The following is a 24,502-nucleotide window of genomic DNA, read 5'->3' as shown; positions in this document are numbered from 1 at the left end:
GGTGGAGACATAGCTTCTTACTACTTTGAGCCTTGAAGACAGACAAGAGGTCTGGTGCTGCAGCAACCGTATTGCGACCATGAAGCCACAACTATGAGAAGAGAAGCAAATATGCAGGAAAGACAAGGGGCCTGGGGTCCTGATAGTACACTTTAAAGGCTGAGCCAAAGCACTGCTGTCATCTCTGAACTTCCTTGCTACATGAGAAAAATAATTCTCTATTTGTTTAGACCATTATTAACAGGGGCTTCTTGCAGATGAACACATTACTGACTGATAACTTTTATTGTTTCTTATTCATTTTATTTTGTTCTTCTTATATATAGGATTTTATAGAGGAATTTTTTTTTTAATTATGATTTAGATGAAAGTTTACATAGCAAATTAGTTTCTCATTTAACAGTTAATACACAAATTGTTTTGTGACATTGGTTGCCAACCCTGGGATGTGTCAACACTCTCCCCTTCTCCACCCCAGGTTCCCTGTTTCCATTCCTACAGTTTTCCTGTCCCTTCCTGCCTTCTTGTCTTTGCTAGTACGACCATGAGTCAGTCCAGTATACATGACTGAAGCATGTCCCTCATGTGTGTTATTGTTGGCTCTATAATTTTTTTTTTTTTATAACCAAAAACCAAACCTGTTACCCTTGAGTCAATTCCAGCTCATAGCAACCCTACAGGATAGAGTAGAGCTGCCCCATAGGGTTTCCAAGGAACAGCTGGTAGATTTGAATTACTGACATTTTGGTTAGCAGCCATGCTGTTAACCACTGTGCCACCGGGGCTTTGTTGGCCTTATAGACCTATCTAATCTTCGGCTGAAGGGTGAACCTTACAGAGAAATTTCTGGGTGTGGGTTTCTTCTGAAAGAAAATAGGACGTTTGTAAATGCTCAGCCCACTTACTCTTCTGGTACCGAGAAGAGTCAGGACATGTCCCAGAATGATGTGAACAGGAAATTCACTGCCTACAACATCGGAGACCCTCTAGAGTTGTAGTTCTCACCCCGGCTTTTAAAGCCCAGATGCCCAGGACATGCCTCAAACCAATTCCATTAGGATTTTTGGGAATAGATCCCAGGCATTCATATTTTTTAAAGCTCTCGAGATGACTCCAATGTGCACCAAGGTTGAGTGCCATTGGTCTGGGGAAGCAGTCTTTCCATAGGCCACTCCTCTTCCAGCTGTCCACCCCTTCACCCTCCACCTCCCCTCCCCAGTACCTCCTAACTCCGTTCTGATCCAGCTTCAAACAGGAATTCTGAGGGGAGGAATTTTGGGGTTCTCACACTGCCATGCTCTTCTTGGGAACAATCTCATAGTTCTTTATGCCTTTTCTTCACAGCGCTTATCTGTGACTCTGCATATTGTGAGATTATCTGATCGAGATCTATCTCCCCTGGTAAAATGTAAGTTCCATGAGGGCAGGGTTTGTGCCTGTTTTTATTCACTACTGCTTGACACGTAGTAGGGGCACATATGTGTTTGATGATTGAATGAATGAATGCAGACTAATTAGAGAGATGAGGTCTGTGGAAAAGTCCAATAGTCACCCTCTGGTCAGTAGAAAAACACTAGAGCAAGAACCAACCAACAGGAAGAGAGAAAAAGAGAAGAAAACATAGATACTGTAAAAGGAAGCAAATAAGTACCCCTCCTCCTGGGGAAATGAAGGGACTTGAAGACAGCCAGTCACTGTTTTCAGAAGCAAGGTAGGTCATGTGACAACTGGGGCATGCAGCAACTGGGGACAGGGTATGGAAATCCCTGAAGGGCAGGAAATAACATGACCCCAGGGGAGAGGTCTGGTCAGGACCCAGGGAAGCAGCTGCAGCTGGAGGAGGAGACCCCAGTAGAGAAGCCCTACACCTTGAGGCCTCCCCAGGTGGTTGACAGATGCATCCAAAATCCGAAATCCGAAATGCCACCGGCATGAGGAGGAGGGAGGTTTGCCAACTTCTCATACCAAATTACAGCTGTTTGTTCTTAAAAAAATATGAATACAATTCTATGGGAAGACTTCTAGTCTTATGTTTCTGATGTCTTCAGAAGAGCCTAGGGAGACGGAGATGCCTGGGAATATTCCAGGTAATTAGCACCTGGAGAAATACAACCAAGCGAGAGAGGCATTGGAGTAGCCTTCCAGAAAGTTCTGTGGCCCCAACTCCTCCACCAGAACCATGGCCTCAGAGAGATTCAGGAGTTTGTCTGGTACGATCCAGCTAATCGGCAGTGAGGCTGAGCATTCATGGTTGACTTAACACTCCACCATTGAAAAGGCAAACGTCCAAGAATCCAGATGCCCTCAGGAAGCTGGTAATTCCCAGGTACCACTCTGATTCACTTATACCCAGTCTGGGTGCAGGAAGGACTCAGCTACATCTGTAATTTGATTTTTGCAAATTAAATCCTAGAGGCATTTTGCCTCTATCCCCCCCTGCAGCCCTTCTTTCCCTATAACCTAGGTTATTAAACAGCTCCCTCCCCCAGCTCCCTCAGTACCACCTAGCTCCAGCCCTGGCCACCAGAACCAGGGTGGCCTCTGACAGGACGTGGCAGGGAACCTGCTTCCTGCCACCACTGCCACTTCCCTGCCGCTTCCTCCCAGCTGTCGGAGACATGGTTATCCCTGCCCGTTGCCTGCCAGACTGCACTAAAGGGTATTGCCACCTGAACTTCCCCATCAAGGGCTAGCTGAGCTTGCCCCATGGGCCTGACCCGTTCGCCACCCTGCAGCCAGCGAGCCCAGCTCTGCATCTCTACCCAGGGAGCCTCCGCTTGCCCTTGGCTGCAGGTGGGTGGGGTCAAGACAAAAGTAGTTTTGATTCCTTTTGCATAACTGACGATGAACAAAAAGAAATCCTGCCCAGTGATTAACTAGTCTCCGTTAACCTAGAAATAATGTGTTCACATGAATGATGTATAAAGGCTTTCCTTTGAGCTGACAAGGACACAAACTGAACAAAGGGCTTAAAACCCACCCAGTTGAGTAGAAATGCAGTCCCTAGGGTTTTCAATGGCCAGTTTCCAGAATAGGCTGAAGCGCCAAGTCCAGTGTAACTGTGCCCTCCGCAAGTGGTAGGCTTCGGATTGCTTTTAATTGCTTTTTTGGTGATTTCTTTCTATATTCAATGCAAATAAATAAAACCAAAAACCAAACCAAACCCACTGCCGTGGAGTCAATTCTGACTCATAGCAACCCTACAGGACAGAGTAGAACTGCCCCAAGGAGGGCCTGGAGGATTTGAACTGCTGAACTTTTGGTTAACAGCTGTAGCACTTAACCACTAGGCCACCAGGGTTTCCCAAATAAACAAAGACTTTCATAATACTTGAGGACTGAGAGACTAAAAAAACCCACTGCCTTTGAGTCGATTCCGACTCATAGTGTAAGAGAAAAGTTTGTAATGTCATCTTTAGTTCTAGGTTTAAGAGAATTGCTGGAGCCATGAAACATGTTTTTTTTTTTTTTTTCCTAGGAAAAAATGAATAAGTGTGAGTTGATGAAACATGAGCCTGTTATTTTTCACTTAAACTATAAATGACATCACCAAATGCAATATTTTTTCTTTTCCCTCCTGTATTTGTTCTCCAAAATGCTGAAACAAAGCCAGAATGGTCTTTAATCTCTGCTGTGTAAAAGTTGAATGAGCCAAATTGTGGAGAAATTATTAAGGAATTTAAGTGCCTCTGGTTGTTTCTAACTCTAAACACAAGGCAGAGCTCTATTTGTGCTCTCGCTGGGGAGACTGGCCAGGAGGGTGACACTGTATGTCAAATGAAGCAGAGTCACTCTTACCTGTGGCTGGGGGGCCCAGCGGTCCTGGAGGGCCTGGTGGGCCAGGTTGACCAGAAGGTCCAGGCTTGCCTGGAGGGCCCATAACTCCGCTATCTCCCTTCTGGCCCTGATGGGAAAAAAAGGCAGAGCCTGTTACAAAAGCCAGCTGTGTGATAGCATGATATGGTGAACTCCCTTTGTCTCTGAGTCAGGGAGGGGCTGCTTAGCACTTTGCAGCCCTAAGGTCTTGACAACCAAGCTCCTAAAAAGCTCAGGCAAAATGACATTTGAGAAAGTGATAGTTGACTGCAAGTTTGCAAACCTTACTTCTTGCCCTGTCCCTTCTAGGCACATAACAGCAGAAAGGAGCCAACCTACTCCACCCTCCCATCTGTTTGGCAGATGAGGAAACCAGCTCAGAAAGAAGGGAAGATTATTTACTCAGGTCATGGAGCGTCGAGGTGGCAAAGCAAGGCTTGGAACTGAGGCCTTCTACTTACTCATCAGGATCATTTCTATTCTACTATGAGGGCTGTTCCCACTCACAGGCCTCTCCTTGCTCCCAGTATAAAGACCCAGTTCCAGGGTTCAGCCCACAAAGCCCTGCATGGCTGAGCTTTCTAGTTTCTTCCAGCCTCCCTCGCCCTCCTCTCTGGGCTCCAGCCACATCACCCTTTGGTCTTCAAGAGCACCATGCCTCTTACCCCTTTCTCAAGACTCTTCCCACTGCCTAGTTAACCCATCCTTCAGCTCTCAACTCAGACGTCACTGCTTCCGAGATGCTCTCTCCGATCTCTCCAGACTGAGTTGGTTCTCCCCATCATAGACTTTTGTAACTCCACCCTTTTCCTTCACGGCACTTATCCGAAAATCATAACTTCACAATTATTTGTGTGGTCATTTTACCCTCCTCTCCCCATGAGATATAAGCTCCATGGGGACTGGAATCTGTCTTGCTCACCTCCCTTCCCCAGATCAAACACCGGAGGGCGGAAAAGCTGAAAACACAAAGGGGAGGCAGCTTTGTTGAACCATAAATCAAAGGATCTGATGTTTTGCTTTGGTCATGTGACCCTGAGTAACTGACGTCATCTCTTTGTGCCTCCCATTTCTCATCTATAATATGGGGCTAATAAATATACATTCCACACAGAACTGTTGTGAGGCCAAGAAAGACCCCAGAGGTGGAGAAGTGCTTGGCACAGAAAGAAAGGCTCTGTGGGACAAGCAGATTATCCCAGTAACAGGCTTGGTTCCATCTTTTTCACACTTTTCAAGAAGCCCTGGTTTCTTAAAGAGAGGTGTACCTGCAACTACAGCCATTCCATATGGGCTGTCCTCTCAGCTGTGTCAAGAACCACTATCAGGCTCTTGGCTTCCTTCTTAAAGGCTGCCTTTGGGAGATACCCTAGAAACTAAGGCTGAGTGTACTCTGTAGCTTCTTCCCCTGAATAATTTGCTAGTTGTCTACTCTTGCCCCGTGTCTAGCCAGGATAGTGATTGATGCCGACATCTTTGGCCTGGATCCCCTTTCTACACTTGTGCTGTGGCATGCTTGCCCACCTGGTGAAACACAATCTTCCTTGAGTCTGGGAAGCAGGTGTGCCGGGGACTCCTTTCCAATCCCAACAGTGACATGTGACCTGCCGCCTTGTCAACGTGGCCCTCTTGTCCCTGTCCAAGGAGCTCTTAAACCTTAATATGGCACGCGTGAGGTCAGAGTTTGCTTCCAATTCCACCCTTGTGAAGGGAGTCTGTGAGCCTTAGGCCAAGTTGAAGCATTCCATGAGATAACCAAGATGAGTCCCAGAATGGCAAAGGAAGTCACACGTCTTATTATAGCCACTGCGGTGAAGGCTTGTTTTTCTAACAGCCATGTCAGCTGGCTTTAAGCACAGGAAGTGCCAAAGCTTGAAGAAGCTGGAAATACTCCTTGATTCGGATAGAAGCAGTACTGGGATATTCTGCTTACTGGCCATCTGCTTAGAACCATGTCTCTATCAGCAGAACTCTACTTCCCTGAGCAGCACTTTCCAAGAAAGGCATTCTTTATTCCTTACTTGTCACAAAGTTAGGTGTTCTCCCTCAAGGAAGTTGGTTAGTCTCCTTAAATGAAGATTTTTTATAATAAAGTCAACAGTGGCTTTGCTGGGCCTGCCTGAAGGCAAGTCCTCAAGCATGAAGGTGATGGAGCAGAGATGCTTGGTGTAGAGAAGAGCTGGTCTCAACTATCTAAGCTCTAACCCTGGCTTTGAAGCTGGCTTGGCTGAGGGGTCTGGGACAAGTCACTCCACCTTCCTAGCCCTCAGTTTCCTTGTGAATAAACCAAGGGGATTGGATCAGGTAGTCTCTAAGACCCTTCTGAGTGCAGTAGTAGTTCAGTGGTAGAATTCTCACCTTCTGTGTGGGTGACCTGGGTTCGATTCCCAGCCACCACCTGTCTGTCACTGGAGGCTTGCATGTTGCTATGATGCTGAACAGGTTTCAGCAGAGCTTTCAGACTAAGACAGACTAGGAAGAAAGGCCTGGCAATGTACTTACGAAAATGAGCCAGTGAAAACCTTATGGATCACAACTGTCTGATCTGCAACTGGACAGCGTTTCATTCTGTCGTGCATGGGGTTGCCATGAGTCAGGAGCCAACTCAGTGACAGCTAACAACAACAACAAGATCCTTCTGGCTCTGAAATTCTAATCTCCTATAGTTCCTTCGGCTTTTCTTCTGATTCAAGCTTTGGACTGACTTAGAATAACCTCCAGAAACTCTTAGCACCACTGGCCCACAGGGAGTTCAGAGTGAAAAATTCCCTTCAAGCCTTAACAGTGCCAACAAGAGGGTTACATACAAATTGGGGGATTATGTGGAAGCAATTCAAACCATCCTACTGTTGAAACCCAGAAGACCCTTCAACATCAGGGAAATATCTGGGCGGTTCTCCAAAACCCTATTCATATCTAGGACATTGAGGCAAAAGCGGATTGTCTCAGTAAATGACCAGAACTGGCTTCCATTCCCAGTTGCTTTGCTTAATTAGACCTGTTCTACAAGCCAAAGACCCACTCTTGCTTCTGGCTTTGGACATGGTTTGAGCCAAGCATCCTGTCTCATCTACCTGAAGCTATGGCTGGTCTAGAGAAGCTTGCAGCTCCTGGAAGTGGTGCTGCCCCTGCCTACCAGCCCAGAGGTCCCTGGAGTCTGGGTCTACGGAATGTCTCAGATTAACCCCACTTGCCTGCCCCTCTACATCCCCAGATCAAGACAGTCTGACCTCATGGAGGATGTAAGCTCTGGGGTCCTTACCTGCTTGCCTCTTTTTCCTGGTCTTCCTGTGGGACCCCGGTGTCCTGCTATCCCAGGCTCACCCTTTGGACCCATTTCACCCTGGAAAGAAGAGAGGAATTAGGACATGTGGGGGTGGGGAGGGGCCCACATCTATTCAGGTCTAACCAATCATTAAGAAAGAGGGTGGTCTACTTTGCCATTCTAAATCTTTTCCAAAAGGGTTGCTCTGGGAGGTGGGGAGAGTGATGAGGTCACGTGAAGGGTAAAGAGTTTTTCAAGGAAGAGCAGGATAGAAGAAGGTAACTCTGAGTTGGTTAGTTGTTACACGAGAGAAGTAGCTGCCGCGCAGCACATATTTTGGTGGCAAAAATTGGAAGAACCATCCAGAAGACTCAAAGTGGGAGGCTCATGCATTCAGCCTTATGTGTGGCTGTGACAATACAAGCCGTCTGGGGGAAATGCTTTCTCTTTTAGTTGATAATGTCATGTTTTTTGTTTGTTTGTTTGTTCGTTTGTTTTTTAAGCACAAATCCAAAGCTATGGGTTTTTGAATGATTTGTCACAATTTTGACAAAGATCATCTTGGCAAGTTTCTGCTGATTTAATGACTTTTATTTAGGATTTTTTTTTTTTTTTTAGGATTATATGTTTCTCCATTCTTCAGTAAAAATCGGTTGGAGTGCTAGTTTACTTCTATTTGAATGAGATAAAAACTCTTCTTTGTGGGGGGAGATGTCCCAATCAGATGTTCAAATACCCAATATAATTATTGTAAAAGGCACAGAAAGCAATGTAAACACGATTCCTAGCTGCAAAGCCCGATTTTGAACTATCAGAACCAAGTGCACTAATTGAGAATTCCATAAGCCAACCCTTCGCAAAACCTATTTATTTTAGGTTCTCTCCTTCTTCCCCATGTTCTCTTAGTATTCCAGGTCCGCTTACTATTTCTTTGCGTCGCAAACCCACAGGGCTCATCATTCCTACACCAGTAATTCCCGTACAGCCCAGAATGCAGTGCCGGCAAGATCAGGTTAGCAACAGAAACCGTCAGGGTGTCTGCTAGCAGCAGCAGCGCACACCAAAGAGCTGCCTGAGCCAGAAAGAGAACAATAAACACCCAGCCGGCTTTTCATATGGAGGTCAGAGGGGGCAGAACACGGTGGAAAATTCCAGGGAACACCAGTCTACAACAAGAACCAAGCATAAAACTCTGAAATCATCTGTTGGCTCAGCCAATGGATTTGTCCCTACCCAAGCCATCAGTGTCCTGCCTCCTAGAATTGTCCTTAAACCTGCCATTCCTTTCCAACCTGTCACGTCCTTCAGCATTACAGGCAGTGAGTGCGAGGAGATAGGGTGGATTCTGCGTGGCCTTGGGGATGTTTGTAGCATTTTCCCCTGGCTGTTCGGAGCGACAGTAATGGGGGTGGGGTGGGGGAGAGAGTCTTGTTTGGCTGGGAGAAAACAGCATAAACAGCACACTTTTTTTTTTTTTTTTTTAGGATTGTCGGGAGGAAGTGTGGCCCTTCACCAACTGGAAGCAGCCAGTAATTTCTTGATCTAATTTCTCTCCTAAGACCTAATTATGGTTATCACATCAGCTCTGCCTTAAAACAGCCTCCCCCAGAAGAGAAAGAAAACTCTTGGGAAAGCAAGTCTAGTAAACGGTGCAGAGACCGGAGAAGCTGTCATATTTAACTTCACAGTCATTTATTAGCCTTTGGTGCTCACTGTCACCCCAAATGAAAGCCCAGTCTAAACATTTTAAAATAAAATCTTTTTTTTTTTTTCTCTTTGAACGTTTTCTTTAATTTGCCTTACATAATTAATCTTTTTTTTTTTTTTTTTCACCCCATGCCCCATCTGGGGTAGGAGGAACAGAGTTTTCGACAGATTATGGTAGTGAGAAATCATGGTAAATTAGTGCCAGATGATTGGAATTATTTGAATATTTTCTACTGCCAGGACAAGGTCCAATAAAAATAACTTATTCAAGTTTGGAAAATAGAACTTTAAGGTAAACTTAGAAAAATATTTAAATGCCAAGAGAGCATCCCACTTGCATGTTTGAAGAATATTATATTCAGAGGCCTAGGTTAAAATAATATTTACCAACGTCAGTGCTTTATAGCATAAGGAACCAACACTATGGTGTTGAATTCATTGTTCCAAATACTCACTTATGTATTTCTCTCTCTTTATCCCCTGACGTTTCCCTCGCCACCCTTCATTCTTCCTCCTCAAACCCTAACTGTAAGTAAAAGTTTCCAGATATCTGTCAGTCAGTTACCACCTTCACAATTTCTGTCTTACCTGTGCACGAGTCAATTGTTTTTTACTGAATCTTTTGTTTTTTGTTTTTAAATTAACTGAAATTGATTCCTTTTTTATTTAGCCTTTTCTCAAGCAAGATATCCATGCAATCACATCAAATATTTAACTATTTTAAAAAAATTAGCTATCAAAATAAAAAACGTTTGCTGTCAACCAGCTAAAACGATTTTGGGTATAACCCTTGGGGAGGCACTGAGTCAAGGCTTTAAGCAGCAGCGAATGAAGACAAAGATGCCTGTACCTTGTGCTGGCCCATAGGCTGAGAGGGGCCTCGGCTGTTATAGCTCAGGCTTGAGGCCCCTGTCATGACCCTTTCTGCTTTTGAATTCTAAAACCAGTTGCATGGAGTCGATTTCAATTCATGGTGACCCTATGTGGGCAGAATACAACTGTGTTTGTTCCTTAGGATTTTCAAAGCTGTAACCTTTTGGAAACAGATCTCCAGGCCTTTTTCCAAGATGCCTGGGTGGGCTTGAATCATCGACATTCTGGTTTCTAGTCAAGGACTTAACAGTTTATACCATCCAGGGCCTCCAAGAGATGGGAAAAGCAAAGAAGGGGCTCTCTCCACTCAGATGGGGCAACCCTTTCCTCCCATTAAACTGGAGGGTATATGTGTGTGGCAGGAAGTTCTCAGAACCTCCTGCTACCCTTTCACCAATGTGTAAGGGAACTTGCTCCCACCCCAAACCAGAACCTTCCACAGTAAACCCACTTTCCCTGCTTGATGGACAAAAAGGCAGAATTCTTTTTGTTGTGCTTAGAGGCAGATAATACACCAAGCCTTGTTTTTACTACTTCTAGGTACTTACTCGGAAACCCTGGTGGTGTAGTAGTTAAGTGCTACGGCTGCTAACCAAGAGGTCGGCAGTTCACATCCACCAGGTGCTCCTTGGAAACTCTATGGGGCAGTTCTACTCTGTCCTATAGGGTTGCTATTAGTTGGAATCAACTCAATGGCAGTGGGTTTGTTTTTTTGGTTTTTAGGTACTTACTTTCTGTCCCAACATTCCAGGAAATCCCGGGAAACCCTGTGAAGAGAGTAACAAATATAGTGCTGTGAGGAGAATAATAAATACAGTGACCACATCTATAATAATGTTTGAAAGGGTTGTGGGAGAGCTTGGTCAGCCATTTTCAAGATGGAGCCCTGCTGGTCAGTCAGTCATTCAGTCCACTAGATGGTTCAATTGTAGTTCATCATTTCTGTGAATGGCCATTACCTTTTCTCCTTTGGGACCCAAGTCACCCCTTTCACCTCTGGATCCCTAGGAGGAAACCATAAGAGAGAGTGAATGGGGGAAGGGCGACTGGAGCATTTTCAGACTGAAAAGCTCACCAAGTCAACACCTTAATTCTACAGGCAACAGAACAGGCTCAGAGATATCAGGCGACTTGCCCAGAGAAGCAATGTTTTGTGATTTACCTTCTATTTGAAACTTAAAGACCTGTTGCATTAAAAAAAGACAACTCATAGAAAATTCTGGATCCTAGGTCCTCTCTTACCCTGTAGGAAACTTGTCCCCCAGTTCTAGCTGCTGTTTTGTTTGGTTTGGTTTCTTTGTTTTGAAAGATGAGAGGGTGGTATGGTGGAAGCTTGGTTTAAAGACACACATCCACCATCTTCCTCCAGAACCCCTATGCAAACTCTGTTCATTCTTTCCCTTGCAAAACATTCATTTGCTCATCTGCTCTGTAAGGGGTCTCTATCTTCACTTGAAAAATCACCTCCCCTCTCTAACCTGCCCTCCCTTCCCACTTCAGGAGGCCCCTCACTTCTCTCTCTGTGCGCTGACAAATGACGGGAGGATATCTAGGAATGGATGCTGCAGTCACTGGCCAAATAGAAACCTGGGCCCATCCTTTGCTCGTCACTGACCCCAGAACCCATAGCCCAGACCAGGCTCTGGGAAGCCATCAGGGACAAGCACTAACCTTTTCCCCTCTGGATCCAGGGTAGCCCTAAAAGAAAGCAGAAGGCACATTTACAGTCAGCCCTGTAGGACCTTTGGACCTGGTGTAAGAGTGGAAAGAATTCCTGAATGTGGTGGAAAGGTGTGTCTCCAATACAAAGATATCCCTGAAGGTTGTGTTGACAACAGGGCTAAAGAGAATGTTTTATCTCAGCCTCTAAAGACCTGAACAAAGGTTCCTCCCTGCTTTGTTGTGCAGAGGCTTGACCCTCACTGTAGGAATGGCATCCCTTATGCCACTGCATCCCACGGCACAGTGTTCCCCAAAGGCAGGCACAGTGGCACCAGGTCCTAACCTCTGTACCATTCCCCAGCACAGGACAGCAGCCCCACCCAGTCCTCATCTTTGTAGGCAGCAGCCATTCCTGAGCCTTTGTAAGAAGATTTGGGAATGTCTGGGTCAACAAACTGACCTTGGAGCCCATTGGTCCTCTTGACCCTGGCAAGCCCATCATACCCAGGTCACCTTTTTCACCCTGTGGGATTGGGGGGAAAAAAGACCAACAGTGACATTTCTTGGAGAAATCAAACCAAGAGAGGCATGGGCAAGATCTGGATAGAGCTAGAGACATCAGGGCTAACTTATAAATCTGGGGCTCCTCAAATATCCCCTTGCTCATACTCCTAGGGTCCAAGACTCCATACTATACATTTTATTTTGGTATTTAAGGTTAAATATAAAATTAAATTACCCAAGGCAGAACAGCTCTAAAAACTAAATGCTCACTGTTATTGTTGTGTGCCATTGAATTAATTCCTACTCATTGCGACCCTATAGGACAGAGTAGAACAGCCCTGTGGAGTTCCTTAGACTGTAATCTCCACAGGAGCAGATCACCAGGTCTCTCTCCTGTGGAGCCGCCACTGAATGGGCTCAAAACATGACCTTTCGGTTAGCAGCCAAGCACTTAACCACAGCACCATCAGGGCTCCTGAAATGCTCACTAAGATGTCCTAAATGGACTGATACTTAATCTTTTTCCAAGAGACGGTTGAGAGAGAGTTGGGGAGAGCATGAGGGCACTGGGTCCTCAGAGGAGAAGGTTGTCAGCACAAAAACCAAACTCCAACTGCTTTGCTCTTCACATAGGGAGGACTTTTCAGACGTCTCCATATACTTTTCGCCCTAGGTTTGCTGGGTGCAAACCTCAGCCTTTGAGTGTGCACTGCAGAGGCAGGGGGCTAAGACTCATGGGAGGACTCTTCTGATCCTCAGAACAGCTTGTAGTTGCAGCTTTCAGTGTCTTCTGTACTGAAAAACTTCATCCGCTAGGAATATAAGGTGAGCCACATACTTAATTCTAAAAATTTTTTTAGAAGCCACATTAAAAAGTAAAAAGAAACAGGTGAAATTAATTTCAGCAATATATTTTCTTTAACCTAACATTAAAAAAATTACTTCAACATCTAATTAGTATAAAAATTATTATTGAGATGTTTTACGTTCTTTTTTTCGTACTAAATTCGCAAAATCTAGTATGTAATTTACATTTGACTAGTGGTGGACAGCAACATGGCAAGCCACCACAGTACTACAAACCAACAAGTTTGTCATACTGTGGTGGCTTGTGTGCTGCTGTGATGCTGAAAGCTATGCCACTGGTATTACAAATACCAGGAGGGTCAGCCATGGTGGACAGGTTTCAGCAGACTGGGAGGAAGTACCTGGTGATCTACTTGGAAAAAATTGGCCAGTGAAAACCTTATGGATGGTAGTGGAACATTGTCTGATATAGTGCTGAAAGATAAGCTCCTCAGGTTGGAAGGCACTCAAAATATGACTGGGGAAGAGATGCCTCCTCATAGTAGAGTCAACTTTAATGATGTAGTTGGAGTAAAGTTTTCAGGACCTTCATTTGCTAATGTGGCATGACTCAAAATGGGAAGAAACAATTGCAAACGTCCAGTAATAATCGGACCATGGAATGTATGAAGTATGAATCGAGGGAAATTAGAAGTTGTCAAAAATGAAATAGAATGCTTGAAGATTGATATCCTAGGCATTATTGAGCTGAAATGGACCAGTATTGGCCATTTCAGATCAGACAATCATATTGGCTACTATGCCAGGAATGACAAATTGAAGAGGAATGACATCACATTCATTTAAAAAAAAAAAAAAGTTCAAAATCTATCCTGAAATACAATTCTGTTAGTGATAGGATAATATCCACACACCTAAAAGGAAGATCAGTTAATACGACAACTCTTCAGATTTATGCACCAACCACTAAGGCCAAATATGAGGAAATTGTAGATTTTTATCAATTTCGCACAATCTGAAACTGATCAAACATGCAATCAAGATGCACTGATAATTACCAGTGATTGGAGTGCATAAGTTGCAAACAAAGAAGAAGGATCAGTAGTTAGAAAATATGGCCTTGGTGATAGAAACGTCGTGGGAGACCGCATGACAGAATTTTGCAAGACCAGTGACTTATTCATTGCAAATACCTTTTCTCAACAATGTAAATGGCTACTATATATGTGGACCTCACCGGATGGAATACACAGGAATCAAATCGACTGCATCTATGGAAAGAGATGTTGGAGAAGCTCAATATCAACAATTAGAATGAGGCCAGAGGCCAACTGCAGAACAAACCATCAATTGCTCGTATGCAAGTTTAAGTGGAAGCTGAAGAAAATTAGAGCAAGTCCAGGAGAGACAATGTACAACCTTGTGTATATCCTACCTGAGTTTAGAGCCCATCTGAAGAATAAGTTTGATGCATTGAACACTAATGACCAAAGACCATACTAGTTGTGGGATGACATCAAGGGTATCATACTTGAAGAAAGCAAAAAGGTCACTAAGAAGACGGAAAAGACTGATGAGGAGTGAACTACTTGCACCCTGTGGACACTTGACATTGTGTTGGCGTCTCCTGTCTGGAGGGGAAAGGGGAGGGTAGGGGGGTTAGAAACTGGCAAAATGGGCACAAAAGGAGAGACTGGTAGGAGGGAGCGGGCTGACTCATTAGGGGGAGAGTAAATGGGAGTATGTAGTAAGGTGTATATAAGTTTATATGTGAGAGACTGACTTGATTTGTAAACTTTCACTTAAAGCACAACAAAAATTATTTTAAAAAAAAGAAGAAAATCAATGTCAGAAGAGACTTTGAAACCTGCTCTTGAACATAGAGCAGCTTAAGCAGAAGGAAGAAATGATGAAGTGAAAGAGCTGAACAGAAGATTTCAAAGGGTGTCTTGAGAAGACAAAATATTACAATGAAATGTGCAAAGACCTGGAGTTAGAAAACAAAAAGGGAAGTACACCCTCAGCATTTCTTGAGCTGAAAGAACTGAAGAAAAAATTCAAGCCTCGAATTACAATAGTGATGGTTTCTATGGGCAAAAAATTGATTGACACAGGAAGCATCAAAAGAAGATGGAAGGAATACACAGAGTCACTGTACCAAAAAGAACTGGTCAACGTTCAACCATTCCAGTAGGCAGCATATGATCACGAACTGATGGTACAGAAGAAAAAAGTCCAAGCTGCACTGAAGGCATTGACAAAAACCAAGGCTCCAGGAATTGATGGAATACCAGTTGAGATGTTTAACAAATGGATGCAACACTAGATGTGTTTACTTGTCTATGCCAAGAAACTTGGAAGACAGCTACCTGGCCAACTGTCTGGAAGAGATCCATATACGTGCCTATTCCAAAGAAAGATGATCCAACACAGTGCTGAAATTATCAAACAATATCAGTAATATCACATGCAAGTAAAATTATGCTGAAGATAATTCAAAAACGATTCCAGTAGTACATTGACAGGGATCTGCCAGAAATTTAAGCCAGGTTCAGAAGAGGAGGTAGAAGAAGGATATCATTGCCGATGTCAGATGGATCTTGGCTGAAAGCAAATAATAGAAAGATGCTTACCTGTGTTTCATTGACTATACAAAGGCATTCAACTGTGTGGATCATAACAAATTGCAGATAACATTATGAAGAATAAGAATTCCAGAACACTTAATTGTGCCCACACAGAACCTGTACATAGACAAAGAGGCAGTCGTTCAAACAGAACAAGGGAATTTTGCATTGTTTAAAATCAGGAAAGGTATGCGTCAGAGTTGTATCCTTTCACCATAGTTGTCCAATCTGTAGGCTGAGCAAATATCTGAGAAGCTGGACTATACGAAGAAGAACACAGCATCAGGACTGGAGGAAGACTCATTAACAAACTGCAATATGCAGATGACACAACCTTGCTTGCTGAAAACGAAGAGGACTTAAAGCACTTACTGATGAAGATCAAAGACTACAGCCTTCAGTATGGATTACACCTCAACATAAAAAAAAAAAAAAAATCCTTACAGCTGGACCAACAAGCAACATCATGCATGATAAACAGAGATAATACTGACATTACCAAGAATTTCATTTCACTTGGATCCACAATCAACACCCACAGAAACAGCAGTCAAGAAATCCAATGACACATTGCACTGGGCAAATCTGCTATGAAAGACCTTTTTAAAGTCTTAGAAAAGCAAAGATGTCACCTTGAGGACTAAGGTGTGCCTGACCCAAGCCATGATATTTTCAATCACCTCGTAGGCATGCAAAAGCTGGACAATGAATAAGGAAGACTGAAGAAGAATTGACGCATTTGAATTACGGTGTTGGTGAAGAATATTGACTATATCATGGGCTGCCAGAAGAACCAACAAGCCTGTCTCGGAAGAAGTACAAACAGAATGTTCCTTAGAAGCTAGGATGGTGAGACCTCATCTCATATACTTTGGACATGTTATCAGGAGGGACCAGTTCCTAGAAAAGAACATCATGCATGCTAGAGGGTCAGAGAAAAAGAGGAAGACCCTGAACAAGATGGACTGACACAGTGGTTGCAACAATGGGCTGAAACATAGCAACAATCGTGAGGATGGTGCAGGGCTGGGCAGTGTTTTGTTCTGTTGTACATAGGGTTGCTATAAGTTGGAACTGACTCATTGGCAGCTAACAATAACAACAATTTTACATGTGAAGCACATTTTAATTCAGGTGGTAAATTTTCTTTGGAAACACATGATCTGTTATTTAGACTTCATAAAATTAATAGTTGAAAAAGCAGATTCACACACCCAAGTTATTCCAAACATACTTAAAATTTTTCCAGTAACTGAATCGACTATCAGTTTTTTTTTAATTAAAACTTAAGTTAATTAAAATAAAAATTGGGTTCCATAGTTGCACCAGTCACATTTCAAGAGCTCAATATCCACATGTGGCTAGGGCCTGCCATGTCAGATAGCTCAGGTTTCTAGAGTAGATTTTAAAAGAAATATCCTTGGAACTTTTCCCAAGGGGACTGGAAACACAACATAATACAGCCAGTAGGTGAATCAGAGCAGATGACTTTAACCTACCCACCCCCTCACTTCTGAATCCTGGCCTCTGCATCCTCTACTCCGTGACCAACAGAGAGAAGAACGTAAACAATGGATGCATTTGTTTCCCATAACCTGTCTGAGAAAGAGGGTTTCATCGGCATTTGTTGCTCACTCTTTGAAGGTAAGATTACCTTCCAGCCAGCCAACACCCACCCCCTTAACCCTCTACCCCCTGCCAGATTAGCAGGACAGGCCAAGAGCTTTCCAGACACAAGCCCTTCTTCAGTCATCTCGGGCGAAACCAAAGATGACTCAGAATCTCAGGCAAATGAGAACCAGGACACTTGTGAAAGGGGGAGCAGCCCCCCATTTCTCTTCCCATAGGAACAGATCTGTTGACTGGCCAAGAGCTTGCAGTCAAAGTGAAATAGGAATGTTTAGGGACCTGGGACTAGAGTGTCCACCTGGAAGAGAAGGCACCAACACTGTGGGCAATTCTTCTGCTTTCTTCCTCACCCTCTAGAGGAAATGAGTTTCATTGACTGTGTGTCAGGGACCAGGGGAGCTGCCATCTTCTCCCCTCATATTTGGATACCCCATGAACTCCAAGTGTGACACACTTACCCTGGGTCCTTCAGGGCCTGGCCAGCCGACGGGCCCAGGCATGCCTGGAACACCTGGGAGGCCAGGTCTACCCTTCAAAGACCAAAAACAAGAGTCAGGACAACTGGGTTTGTCTCCTTCCTTCCAGGGAATAAGATTTGTCTCTGGGACCCTGAGGGGAGTGCGGAGACTCTAAGCAGGGCCCCTAAGTCCTCCATCCCCACCCTCCAGAGACTGACAGCTTAGAAAGGACCAGTTGGGTCAGTTGGATATAAACTAAAGCCGTTGGTGTCACATTGAGTCAGCAAGCAAGATTTTATTCTACTTATGAAATAGAAGTGGTGGGGGAGGAATTCTAAACTTCTTGGGTTTTCTGTCTTTATCAGCCCTGCCAAAGGCCTCCTGCATTCCAATGGATTTCCCCAAGGTGTGCTGTAGAATGGGATAGGATTATGTTTTGCAGGCAGTAACAGATGCTGTTGGTATTCCTTCAAGATCTTTGTTACCTGCTCAGTGGCTGCCTTAGTTACTACTAACAACTCATTCTGCAACATGCAACTGTGGAGTTTGCTCTTGGGCAACTGGAGTAGCCTGACAATTGATGCACCGCCCCTGCCTGCAGCCACAGCCCAGCTCCCTGGCCTCAAGGCAGAGCAAACTCTGTGGTACAGTTTACACTCCAGAGCTCCTCCAGGGATCAGGCTGAGTCTGGCCTTCATCTGATGCCACATCCTTACCTGGCTTCTTCCCCTGCCCCATCTGGGTTCTTCTGCTCCCTTATGGGCTCCTGCTGAGAGCACTTCCTTAACAATTAATTCACTTGCACACAGTACAGGCCATTTCTGTCTCTGGTCCTAGGAAACCCAACCTAAACCAGGGGCTATGGAAGAGCAAGCCTACCAGAGAGAGTGGAAACAAGCACTTGGGGTCTATGTTGAGCTCTGGCCTCATTAGTTAACTTTACATTGAGTTTAGCTAGATGTGGAGACTCTGTTTCCTAAGCCAGAGATGGCAAATCTTGGCTTGTGTACTGGTTTCTACTCTTGCCTCCCTCATCCATGACAGACATCACTAATCAATCATGGCCCCTGTTAGCTCTGAGCGTGGAGCCCAGCCCAGAATCTCTTTCAGCCCAGCATCTGAGATGGCTATAATCATCTGCGCTTCAAAGAGTTGTACCTTTGCCTTGGAAAGGTCTACTTGGGGCTCTTGTTGACAGTGAACCCACTTGAGGAAAACATTTAGCCAGAAAAAACCGTAATTTATATTTAGAGACACGAGCATCTCTCTTGGCCAAGATTTTGCACTTCCCTGTATCACAGAGACCTAGACTGTCAGTGCCAGAATCCACTGACCACAAAGAAGAAGAAGAGGCTGCTGATTTACTCCCTCCTGGCACTAATGAGTCTTGATCACATTTGTTTGGTTCACTCAGAGTCGCTGTGACCTTAAGTAACTCCCATCAATTTCAGGAGAGCCAAAAAGCAAAAGCCATTTGTTTCTGTCTGTCCTGGTGCTTTATTCTAGTTTAATCAAATAGACAATATGAACCATTTTATGTCACCGGTTGCAGCCTTGGGGGTTTCTCTAATGGGTAGCAAGAAGAGATGGTCTAACGCTGGAGGAAATTTGGCAGGGCTGGGTAGCCTTCAGAAGAAGTTCAAATGGCTGGCAAGAGCAGGCTCCAGCTCTTGGCAGAAGGCACCGGCAGAAGGGGCAAGGTTGCTGCTATTATCATCAGGGTGGCAGTATTGCCTTTGTTTGCCTGGGTATTGGGGACCATTAAGTGCATCGCTGTTTCCTTCCCCCTTAGGAGTGCACACACACCCACAAACCCGTGGAGCATATTGCCCAAGCTCTACTGAGAGAGCAGCATGTACCATACCTTCCTTCCTGGTCGGCCAAGCTCCCCCTGTGGATGGAGAAGGCAGGTAAGCAGAGGTTGCTTTGGAAGAGAAGTTCTGGAAGCAGAGGGCTTAGTGGGGCTGATGATTGGGCATGACTGTGTGGCTGGGTCTGCCTGGTTGCTCATAGCAGCCTTGCCATATCAGTGGGTGAAGTCAAAGCGCACAGGTGGAATCCCACCTACAGCAGCATCCCAGTCATCATGGAGCCCATTCTCACACCCTGAGGCAAAATTAGCACGTTTTGAAATCTCAACTGAAAACCTTTAGACCAGAAAATTCTCAGTGACACCCCCAGAAACCAGGCTGGAATGACCAAAGAGAGGTGGGATGAAGAAAGTAGTGGATCATACCTTTTCTCCCTTTGGTCCTGTCTTGCCAGGAAGCCCCGGTGGACCCTAAACAGTCAAGAAGTAAAGAAAGTACAGATCAAACGAGTGCAGGTGATGAGGGAGGTGGGAACGGGAGGAAGGCTTTTGGTGCACTGGCCTTTCATTCTATGCAAGATGAAGACGCAAGGCTCCAGGGCCCCCAGGAAGGACCCTCTCAGGCCCTCTCTCCCGGTCTCCTCCCCTCTGCACCTCCTCCTCTCCTAGTTTCCTCTGAGCTATCGTTCTAGTGGTACCATGGTTGCAGTGCCCCTCCACCTACTCTCTGTGACTGTAACTTTATCATCGGAGCCTTTTGGTTGCCTAAAACATCCCAAGTACTTGGAAAGCAGCAAAAGAGGCTTGAAGAAATTCCATTTGCTGAAAACGAGATACTTGGCCAATTCTCACATCTTTCAAGCTGTGCTTACTGAGCTTTCCTAGGGCCCTGACAAAAGGGAATCTAAGTTTCATAACTTAGAAATTCCCATGGTTGATCTATGCGTAAAAAACAGGTGCTGTTGAGTTGATTCTGACTTAAGACGACCCCATGTGTATCAGAGTAGAACTGTGCTCCATAAGGTTTTCAAAGGCTGATTTCATGGAAGCAGATTGCCAGGCCTTTCTTCCAAAGCACTTCTGGGTGGACTCAAACCTCCAACCTTTGGGGTAGCAGCCAAGCACGGTAATCATTTAAACCACCCAGGGATTCTGATCTTTAGGTGGTTGTTGTGGTTAATTGCCTTCGAGTAGGCTCTGACCGTATGTATAACCAGGTGCCAAATAATTCTTTTCTTTCCTCATTCAGCAGCAAAGGTGTTCTTTTTTTAAGATGTTAAGAATGTGGGCAAGTAGTGCATTTTCATTCCTTGCTCAGTCACAGGAGTGGGGCTAACCTCAATTTAGAGACTTTAGAACCCAGTGATCAGAATTTTCACAACCAGAGCCAGAAAGCAGCTGCATTCTTCTCACGCATCTGTGAAATGCTCAGATGACTGTTTTCCAAATTCCCCAGAATAGCGGGAAGGAAACAATCAAAATCCCCCAGACTTTCCTTCATTCCCAAAACCTGCAGGTGAACACGCTTCACGAAAAGCCTGTTGACAATTCCTACGAAATTTACCCAGATGACCAGCAGCCCCTCAGCCAGTGGTTTCCAAACCCATCTGCACATCAGAAGGCCTGGCGATCTTTAACGACTTTGAAGTCCAGGCCACACCCAGACTAAGGCATTACTGCTGGGCGAGGGGCACAGGCATCAGTCATTTTTGACATTCTTCCAGGTGATTCCAACGTGCAGGTGAGTTTGAGAACCACTGTCTTTGGTTTAATCTCTGTCTTACGGAGGACAGGAAGGTTTTAGTTTCCTGCTCTTCGTTTTTCCAAGCCTCAGGTTTTCCACTTGGTGAAATGCGGCAGATCTCAAACTCTACTCTGGATCTTGTTAAAATGCAGGTTCTGGTTGAAGGGGGCAGCTGAGATTCTGCATTTCTAACAAGCTCCTAGAAGATGCCAAGATTATTGGTTCTCGGGTCTCACTCTGAGTAGGGACAGCACTGGCACTGTGTTTTAAGAAAATGGAGTCCCCTGGGGTTGGTCCACGCGGCCACTGTGTGGCTCAAATGGGATTGCACGAGGTTCGAGATGAGCAAGTGTGATGGGAGAGCTGCTGGTTTTAGGTTAGTAGGGAAGCCCCCCTTCTTTCCCACGTTCTGTGGGTTCTCACATGCCTGAGACCTGTCAGAATGGACTGCTGATGGGGGAAGATAGAAATCCACCTTAAAGGGGTGCTTCAAGAGCTCATCCTAGGGTCCTTCTACAGAGCTCTACCAGCCCCTCTGTGGCAGCTTCTGACCAACTCTGGGCTCAACAGTCCTGTTTTCTTAATTGCATTCAACAAATATTTATGGCAGGCCTACTACAACACCATGGACTGTTCTAGACTGGGAATGCAATAGTGAGCAAGATGGACAACATTTCTGCTCCAATAGGGCCAGGGGTCACTGTTGTGGATTGTGTCCCCCCTTCCTCCCCAAACATGTGTTGGAATCCTAATCTCTATACCTGTGGATATAATCTAATGTAATATAATCACGTAATGTGATCAATCAGTGGAAGTCATACCAGGGTGAGTCCTAAACCTAATCACTCCTGAGTTAAATAAAGAGCAGCATAGACATACAGAGATATTACCACATACTGGCGAAGACAGATGACATGTGAGGATTGCCAAGAACCAAGGAATGCTTGGGTTACTGACAAGGAAGGAAAGGACACCATCAAGGCCCTGATTTTGACTTTTAGCCTCCAGAACTGTGAGAAAATAAATTTCTGTTCAGCATTAGAAAACTAAGACACTCCGTAAACTTTTTCTGAAAAGAGCCAAATAGTAAATATATTAGCATTTGCTGGCCACGTGGTTTCTGTCACAACTACTCAATTCTGCCATTGTAGCACACAAGCAACCATAGACAATAAAACTGTGATTACACAAACAGGCAGCCAGCCAGATTTGGCCCACAAGCTAGTTTGCCAACCCCTGCCATAGAGGCTACATTTTACTGAGAGGAGACCAAAGCGACCAGAAAGAAGCAAATGAGTGTATAACAGGATGAGAAAATTATGCAGAGAATTAAGATAGGTGATTGTGATGGAGAGTGATTGGGGGCATGGAGGGCTCTTTAGCCTGGGTAGCTCAAAACTCATTTCTAAGGAGGTGAGTTTTGAGTGATCGAAAAGAGCTAGCTGTGGTAAAGCAAGAACATACCAAAGAGCAGGAACCACAGTGCAAATGCCCTAGGCCTGGAACGAGCCTGAGTGTTTGAGAGCCTGAGGGAAGGTCACTGAGGCTGGAGTCTAGTGGGTGATGGAGATGCAGGCCAGGGTCCCCTCATGTGCAGCTTTGTAACCCAGGGTACAAAGTTTGGATCTTAGTCTTCAGTGATGGGACGCCACAGGAGGGTTTTACTCAGGGGAGTGGCATCATTTCTATGCCCTTGCATGGGGAACCCACTTGGGGAACTGGCACCCTTTCCTTGCACCCTCTTTCATGGGAAGCCCAAGCCAGGGGCCATTCCTCATTGGTGGAGCCTTCTCTGAGGCCAGAGGAGCCAGAGTCTGTGAGATGCTGTCTCTGGAGGGATTCTTTTGTTCACCTAGAAAGTACTTTCAATAGCATTGTACTGTTGTACTCCTCCCCCTTCCTTTGGCTTTGATCAGGAGGGGCGGGCTCCTTGATAACAGTATCTGGGGGCCAAATGTAACTCAGAGTCACAACCTCCTCTCTGCCTCCACTTTCCTGCACTGAATGTAGCCACCTCCAGGTCTACCAGAAACAAAAAAACCAAACCCATTGCTGTTTAATTGATTCCAACTTATAGCGACCCTATAGGACGGAGTAGAAATGCCCCATAGAGTTTCCGAGGAGCACGTGTTGGATTCGAACTGCCGACCTTTTGGTTAGCAGCCATAGCACTTAACCACTATGTCACCAGTGTTTCCTCCAGGTCTACAGGTGGGGTCAAAGGTTGAATAAGGGTGAACCAGATTGTCATCAAGTGTTTGATGACAACTATAATCATAATCACATCCATATGGGTAGCATCTCATTTATTTCCCCCAAATCCAGTACAGCAGAGCCAATTACTATTCCCATTGCATGGATGAGGAAATAAAGGCTGGAAGTTCAGAATTCACCCAGAAAAGAACCAGTGTTGTTCTATCCACATGTCCCTGGAACTGGAGGTGAGCTAGAGAAAGAAAAACAGCACCACCACATCATGTTAAAAGGGTTGAACAGCAGGAGACTCTGCCCAGTGCTCTTCACTGCTTTGAACAGAAGACGTCAAGAGAGGGTCTAGTACAGTCCACCAACCTGGGGGCCAGGAGGCCCAGGGGAGCCGAGGGATCCTTGCACACATGGGGATTTCGTGGTCTCCAGTTCGAGGATGAGGTTCTTCACGTCTGGGGAAAGAAGCTTCAATACAAAGCAACACAGGTGTTATAGGTCAGACTTGGGGGACGGAAGAAAGTCACCACCCTAGACATAGATCTGCTCCAGGGTCCAGTCCCAAAGGCTGGTGCTTTCTTGATACCCCAATGGATGTCCCAAGAAGATGACATTCTGACCCACCAGTTTCTGGTCTCTCATCTGCTCTTGAGACATTCCTGGCTTGAATGGATTACAGAGATATAATAGTCACTTTGGATGGAGTTAGGAGGCTCATCTCAGAACCTTTGTCCAATGTCTAGGTCACCACTGTCCAATAGTAATATCATGTGAACCACTTATGTAGTCTTAAAATTTCTAGTAGCCACATTAAAAAGGTAAAAAAATTAATTTTTACAATATTATTTAACCCTGCATACCCAAAATATTTTCATTTCAATGTATAGTAAATATAAAAAAATAGTTAATGAGGTATTTTACATTCTTTTTTTCCATACTTAATCTTCAAAATCTAGCGTGTATTTTACACCTACAGCAGTTTTAAGCTCAAACTAGCTACATTTAAAGCGTTCAATCGTCACATATGGTTAGTGGCTACTGCATTGGACAGTACAGGTCTAAGAGTTTCCGGAAAGGTGCTGAGAAGCCCACGTCTCTGGGAAGTCATGGCCTGTTGTCTTCTAGGTCAGCTTCCTGAACCCACTCTTTCCCTCTCTTCCCAAATCCCATTCCCTCTCACACCTCAGTACGTCTATGGAAGGACTGTTTCCGGTGTCCTTTCACTGAAATGGTCTCCATTAGACACAGACTGTGGAAGGGAATTTCATAAATATTTGGGAAGAAGAAAAACAAAAGGGGGAATTCCACATCTGAGCAGCTGGAAAGTTATAAATCAGAAAGTTATAAATCCACCTGATTGTTTTTGGAAAGATGGGCCATGGTGCCAAATCCAAT

At 44.9% G+C, this 24,502-nt stretch overlaps 1 protein-coding gene across 1 annotated transcript in view; it reads right to left on the bottom strand.

The window, feature by feature from the left end:
- The window catches only part of COLQ (collagen like tail subunit of asymmetric acetylcholinesterase), a 34,310-nt gene that overhangs the window by 6,858 nt on the left and 2,950 nt on the right, over positions 1-24,502 (bottom strand). Inside the window, exons 3-12 of the mRNA XM_064277313.1 lie at positions 23,474-23,575; positions 19,585-19,629; positions 19,213-19,239; positions 17,349-17,420; positions 11,784-11,846; positions 11,333-11,359; positions 10,621-10,665; positions 10,393-10,428; positions 7,079-7,159; positions 3,799-3,904 (exon numbers count right to left, since the gene is read on the bottom strand). Coding sequence (XP_064133383.1) covers positions 3,799-3,904; positions 7,079-7,159; positions 10,393-10,428; positions 10,621-10,665; positions 11,333-11,359; positions 11,784-11,846; positions 17,349-17,420; positions 19,213-19,239; positions 19,585-19,629; positions 23,474-23,575 — 604 coding nt within the window. The remainder of the gene's footprint in view (positions 1-3,798; positions 3,905-7,078; positions 7,160-10,392; positions 10,429-10,620; positions 10,666-11,332; positions 11,360-11,783; positions 11,847-17,348; positions 17,421-19,212; positions 19,240-19,584; positions 19,630-23,473; positions 23,576-24,502) is intronic.

This window comes from Loxodonta africana, chromosome 27 (genome assembly GCF_030014295.1).
Source record: "Loxodonta africana isolate mLoxAfr1 chromosome 27, mLoxAfr1.hap2, whole genome shotgun sequence".
Taxonomy (NCBI): Eukaryota; Metazoa; Chordata; class Mammalia; order Proboscidea; family Elephantidae; genus Loxodonta; species Loxodonta africana.
The sequence above is the reverse complement of the archived record's forward strand: the minus strand, read 5'-3'. Positions and strand labels throughout refer to the sequence as shown.